General features: G+C 35.3%; 1 protein-coding gene across 1 annotated transcript; it reads left to right on the top strand.

Moving 5' to 3' along the window:
* The first annotated feature begins 947 nt into the window (after positions 1-947).
* Positions 948-6,462, top strand: LOC111491368. Its single transcript, XM_023140278.1, has 14 exons — positions 948-1,387; positions 1,830-2,505; positions 2,623-2,755; positions 2,838-2,949; positions 3,034-3,132; positions 3,222-3,518; positions 3,587-3,694; positions 4,062-4,133; positions 4,355-4,441; positions 4,713-4,784; positions 4,866-4,955; positions 5,200-5,307; positions 5,542-5,610; positions 6,031-6,462. The coding sequence occupies exons 1-14, from the start codon at positions 1,172-1,174 to the stop codon at positions 6,103-6,105; spliced, it is 2,214 nt and encodes a 737-aa protein (XP_022996046.1). The 5' UTR covers positions 948-1,171; the 3' UTR covers positions 6,106-6,462.
* Positions 6,463-6,537: the final 75 nt, after the last annotated feature.

The raw sequence follows: 6,537 nt of genomic DNA, 5'->3' as shown, positions 1-6,537 counted from the left end.
AGGGCTAGATATGGCCTTGGATCTTAACCTCAAAAGTTGAGATTCTAAAAAGAATTTGGTCATACAGTGCCATGGATTGTCTGTTCAATGTTTGATACCACTCTCAAATATTGTTCTATTTAGGATTCACGTTTTAAAACACGTCTATTAAAGAGAGTTTTTCAAAATGTTTCGTTCACCCCTCACAAATTGGTTTCAATATATATTAGAATACAAAAATTGAGGCCCAAAAAAATCCAAAAGAGGTGGTCTTCATAATCTTAATTACAGTTGAACACATTCATATGAAGCCTTAAAGATTAAAGATGCTTAACCACATTAAGACATACGAACCTGCAAGTTTACAGACAAACCCAAGATGAATAAGATGTTGCAGTTATCTTCGGTCAAAAAATGTTCTCATTCCTCTCATGATTGAGTGTAATATATCAATTATTGCTTATGAATTCTTATGCCAGGTATGTCTTTCAAATCCATCGGGGGCTATCTTCTTGAAAAAAGTAGGTGGCTCTAGTAGATCAATTGACTTGAAAAATTGTTCACGTATAGCTCCACTAGAGTAATCTTATGGCTAACAAGTTTTCAAATTGAGTTGTAATAATTAAGCCAGGTACATGGTCATATTTGACATGTTGTTTGTGTCTACATGTCAAATGTCTTGGTCATGCTTGTCAAGGATGTGTCGTCCATACATCTCCATTTCAAATTGCTTTACTTATTTTCATTTTATATCACAATATTTATATAAAATAAATAATAAAATAAAATACTATGATATTTATATACTAAGACTAAAAATTAAATAATTAGATACATTTTTTAACAAAAAAAAATTATGTTCAGATAATTGACCATCAAAATATTAAATTTATTTATTTTTCCCGTTTTGCTTCAGGTTTTTTCTTTTTCTTTTTTCTTTTTCTTTTTCTTTTTATTTTTATTTTTTCGTGGCGGATAAACTCCAGCGTCCCAGACTTCACCAATTTCTATCGCCTTCTTCATACTTCCACAGTTTCTGGGGGAAAAAAAATGCTCGTAGCTCAATCTCATGTTCATAGTCTCCTAAATTCAAGCTGCCCCAAAACTTCATCACCTTCATTTGCACTGAGTTGAATAACATCAATAACTGTGAAGCAAGTCTATTAGTCACTGCAATTCCTTTACCCAAGGAATGGACGGTCGCGCTCTAACGGCCTCCTCCTTCTTCACACCTATTGATTTATTGCGACCCAGAAGAGTTTCTGTTAGAAATCCGTGCTTTAATGGCAGACCCAGTAAGTTTTCGGTTCTTGCTTCCAAAGAAGAGGCTGAGCTCGACAAATGGGACCAAATGGAGCTCAAGTTTGGCCGCATGATTGGCGAAGACCCCAAATTAACACTGGCCAAGGTCTCTTTTTCTTTCTCAAGAGTGGTTTTCAGAATCTAAATTGAATCAAAAGTATTGGGCATAATCTAATAATGCTAAAGCTTTTGAGTTATATGATAATTTAACACAATGTCATAGGGGAAGTATGTGTTTACTCATGGAATGTTATTTCCTTTTGAATTAATATGGATAATCATTTGTTGGATTAGGATATATTGTCTTGGAGCTCAAGATGGCTGAATTTTGTGCTAATTTCCCAACCTTTGCATGATAGGAGAGTTAAAAATATGATTAAAAGAATAAAAAAGATCTTAATCTATCAATTTAAGCCTTTGGAATTTGTGTTTTAAAGTTTGTTTGATCTGGCTTGAAGTTATGGTTTCATGTGTGTGCAATGTGTTGTGTTTGTGATGGTGAATTCTCACTATTCAATTGAAATTATTGGCACGTGTTGATTATTCAGATAATGAGCAAAAAAATGAACACCGGCGCTTCTTATCTTGAAGTTGAGAAATCATTTTACCAGAAGAAGGGTAAGCTCAACGAGGTAGAGGAACTTTCTCTTGATGGTTTGAATTTGGTCAGACCTCAGTTAAAGAAGGAAATGAAGTTAAAAGCTGCCAATAAGCCACCAGCACCAGATTTAAAGAAACCAAGCCAAGCAGTTAGTCCTAAGGGCAGGGTTCCCAATGTTATTTTGAGGAAACCGACAATTTATAAGGAGGATGATGTTGAAGATAAACCGTCGAGAATAAGAATGAAGCCAAATTTATCATTGAAAATGAGCAATGTATCAACAAAGGAGAAATATAGCGATATGACGCTGTTGAGGAAGCCAGAACCAATGGTTTCAAATGAAGTTATTGATGAGAAGGAAAAGCTATCTGGTGAAGAGAATGTTGTAAATCAGGCTAGTAAGGGATCAACAAGTGATCGAATTGATGGGTTTACTCTTTTTAAGAAGCCAGAAATAGGTGAAAACACAAGACTTGAAAATGAACGGGATCATAAAAATCTCGATCATTCAGAAAGTAGTACAGTTGATGATAAAAACGAAAATGTGTCTGCCATTTCTGAAGAAACCGAAGACGCCTCATCATCAAAGGAAAATGGGATAGATAATAATTATTTTGCTGTAGGTAATAATCTATGTTATAAGGTTTTTTTTTTCTTGTCTTTTAGTTCTCTCTTGAAAGTTAAACACCTATTTTTAGTTAAAATTATGAAAATGTAATTTTGTATTTGGTCATCTGAAGGATTGCGGCCACCCGAGCCAAGTGATATGGGATATATTGAGGACACACCAGATTCGAGCAAATCATTAAGTGATCTTTTGGATTCGACAATAAAATTGTCCAACGAAGCTACGTTGTTGGGTAAACCAAAAAGGTAGCTACTGTAGTTTTATGATCTGTAATGTTCTGTTTCTTTTATACCCAAATGAATTTGGTTGCATGGTACTATTAACCAGGGTAGATTATTCTTCAAATGAAACATTAAAACTCGGTGGAGAAAAGACCTCGACTCCTGATGTTATTGGTGCTGGTGAGACAGAGAACTTCTCTGCTCTTCCTGCTTTGGAGGTCAGGCTGTGCATATTATTGTTTCCTTACCTTATTTATTTCAATCACTAGTGTGTAAGTCCCAGGTGCTTGATAAATTTGCAGGAACATGAACTTGCTGACTGGACTAAAGCAGAAGATCTGGCGAAGTCAGGAGACAGAGCTGATGTGGAAATAATAAGCTCGACTACCCGAGGTTTTGTTGTAAGTATATTTTGCAGAAAGTGCTTTGTCTTACTTTTATTTGAAGTTCATTTTTCTTTTTGGCATTAATTTTTTCTTGATTTGTGAAGGTATCATTCTGCTCCATCGTAGGATTTATTCCATATCGTAATCTTTCTGCCAAGTGGAAGTTCTTAGCTTTCGAGTCTTGGCTAAGACAGAAAGGTTTGGATCCCTCACTATACAAGCAAAACTTGGGAATTATTGGAATTAGTGACGGTAGAAGCCCGAACTTTGCTAGCACTAGCCCGGATCCAGAAATTGATGTAAAAAATGGGAGTGAGCTTACACCTGACATGAAATTGGAGGATCTTCTTCAAATTTATGATCGAGAGAAACTCAAATTCTTGTCATCATTTGTCGGCCAGGTTTAGAAGCCTCACTAATTTCAGCAAACACAACTGTTCATGAGTACTGATGGAATGTATATTTGCAGAAAATCAAAGTAAATGTGGTGTTGGCTAACAGAAAATCAAGGAAGCTTATATTTTCCATAAGGCAAAAAGAAAGGGAAGAATTGGTCGAGAAAAAGAGGAGTTTAATGGTTAGCTACTTTATCCTGTTGTAGCGTTTTTCGGATGCTAGAATGCTAGTTCATTTTTTTAACTTACTATGCTCCAAGATAATTAATAATTTTTTCCTGGGTTTTCAAAATGATTAATTAGATATCATGCAAGAAACAGTAGTGTTCATTGTTTACTATTCAGTTCCTCTTTATTTTTCATTTGTTTTCTGTAACACTTTCCATATTCAAGATAGTTTTGCTGAGATGGTTGGATATGCCTTAGCAGCATTTTAGGTTAACCTTGTCCACTTGTATACATCTCTTTAGTGAATGAAATAGAGAATTTTGATTCTCTCAAACCTTTAGCATTAAGATGCATCCTCATTTCATTTACCTGCTTATCCAGGCTACTCTGCAAGTAGGAGATGTTGTCAAATGTTGCATCACGAAGATCGCTTATTTTGGTATCTTTGTCGAGGTAAATGGAAGAGTTTCTTGTTTTCTACACTGTATAATTGTATGTCAGAGTGATGTGGTGCACTTTGGAAAATTTGGTTTATAAAGAAACGGTGGTACATTTTCTGGTTGGATATGAACATTCTTCATTTCAAGTTGCTCTTTTGGACACGTTTACTTGTTTTAAGGGTTGTGTATGTCTTCTAAAATTTTGAGTTTTTTAACTCAACCACGTTGATATAGATCGAAGGAGTGCCCGCTTTGATTCATCAGACTGAGGTTTCTTGGGATGCTACTTTAAACCCTGCATCATACTTCAAGATTGGTCAGGTATTTTGAATTTCTCCCAGCCTAAGTTAAAGAGTCAAGTTGCAACCTGACTCTTAAACTCAGCTGAAAACAAGTCATTTTTTTATTCTTATGAAACTATTACATTACTCCACAAATTGGTGGGAGGGGGAAATAGGGCTCAAACCCCTCACATGGAGGTGGAACCTGGCCACATACCAATGAGCTACCTGTGGAAGCTCATATGTCAAAATTTCATTTTACTCCATTTCTTTTAATAATTGAAATTTGTCTCCATATCTTACTTTTGTAGGTTGTCGAGGCAAAAGTTCATCAGTTGGATTTTTCACTTGAACGCATATTCTTATCGTTGAAGCAGATTACAGTAAGATGACTTCATAAATTAAACATCTTTATATAGTTTTAGCAACTATTCTGAGTAGAAACCGTGTTTTTCTTTATGCAGCCAGATCCGCTCGCTGAAGCATTGGAGTCTGTGGTTGGTGATCACGATCCCATGGATGGAAGATTAGAATCAGCCGAAGTGGACACCGAGGTGTTTGTATTCTCTTGTTAGTTAGTATTATTAATTCGATGCAAGTGATTGGTACATGGTGATTATCTCAGAACTTATCATCCGACTAACAATCACCTTTTGGCATTTATGAACGTTTTATATACATATCTGCTGCATCCTTAATTTCTATGCTACCTATATGTGGGATGAATATCAGTAAAGTACAAGAGGAAAATATCTCTTACCAGTGTAATTTTTCCTTACAAGTTCTATTTTTGGACAGTGGGCTGACGTAGAATCTCTCATCAAGGAACTGCAAAATACTGAAGGTATTGAGGCTGTATCCAAAGGGCGATTTTTCCTTAGCCCTGGCTTGGCTCCAACCTTTCAGGTAAAACAGGGGAAATTGTTCTGGATCACGAGGATAGTATTAGAAGTAAATGATTTTTACATTTTGTGGCTCATTATTCTTAGAGATTTTAGCTACTCCCATCTTATTCCCAGCTTTCATGTGATCTAAAGTATTTCTGGTGAATGAGTATTAGCTAGTTCCTTGAAATTATACGGTCTTATGCACAGCTCAGTGTCTCAGATAATTTCCCATCAACTCTCCCATTTGATGCAGGTTTATATGGCTTCTATGTATGAAAATCAGTACAAATTACTTGCTCGATCTGGAAACAAAGTACAGGAGGTAAATATTCAGAAACATTACTGTGTTGCTAAAAAATCTTATGATGCTTGGGATTAGAAGTCAGATTGTACAAAGGAATAGGTTATGAAACACTTGAAAATGTGGGTTTTAGAAGTCTTAAGTAGGTGTATGGCGTTGTTGAGATTAACAAACTCATAATCTGGTAGATCAAACATAAGTTTGACTTCTTAACCCTGGATTACATAAACATAAGCTCGACTCACGAGCCGAGCACCCCCTTTCTTCTTTAATCTACAGACAGCAAACTGATTAACACTTCCAATTCGACAACTCTGTTTTAAGTCGAAATGAAGTATACTTCAGCCTTCATCTGTTTAAACTCATGTAATCTTATAATTTTATTTTTGTATCCAATGAAGAATGGTATTTGAATTATGAATATGATATATTATTGTGCAGCTGATGGTTCAGACATCATTGGATAAAGAAACAGTGAAATCTGTCATCTTAACTTGCACCAACAGGGTACAGTAGCAGTTTCTTGAGTCTCAGAGGCATTTTACTGTGAAGAAAATTTTGATTGTGAAAAACACATAAAGCGAGCAGCATTAGAACTGATCTTATTCTCTTCCAGTTTGCTTCACAGTGAGAAGAAGCCTTTGTAATTTTGCCCAAAGTCTTATCACTTGTGGGGAAGTAAAGGAACTAAGCTACTGTTGATTAAAACTCAACCACATCATTGTATTTAGAGATTGTTTGTAGCCTTCAAGTTCTTCCCTTCATTCTGTAGCTGTGATTAAAGTTATACAGTTAAATATGTAATGATAAAAATCTTGAATTTTGATTATGGAAGACCTATTAAAATTTGAAATGAAAATTGATGTGACATGACCCACTCTTCTAGGTGGATATGAATGATATCAAATGAAAAGGATGATCTCTTTCACATGGTTGTAGATATATTTT

This window comes from Cucurbita maxima, unplaced genomic scaffold, assembly GCF_002738345.1.
Source record: "Cucurbita maxima cultivar Rimu unplaced genomic scaffold, Cmax_1.0 Cma_Scf00016, whole genome shotgun sequence".
Classification (NCBI taxonomy): Eukaryota; Viridiplantae; Streptophyta; class Magnoliopsida; order Cucurbitales; family Cucurbitaceae; genus Cucurbita; species Cucurbita maxima.
This window is presented reverse-complemented; position numbering and strand designations above follow the sequence as displayed.

Coding starts and splice junctions, on each gene's coding strand:
- LOC111491368 (XM_023140278.1), top strand. CDS start 1,172: ATGGACGGTCGCGCTCTAACGGCCTCCTCCTTCTTCACACCTATTGAT. Junction 2,506..2,622: donor TAATAATTATTTTGCTGTAG/GTAATAATCTAT, acceptor GGTCATCTGAAG/GATTGCGGCCACCCGAGCCA. Junction 3,519..3,586: donor TGTCATCATTTGTCGGCCAG/GTTTAGAAGCCT, acceptor GTATATTTGCAG/AAAATCAAAGTAAATGTGGT.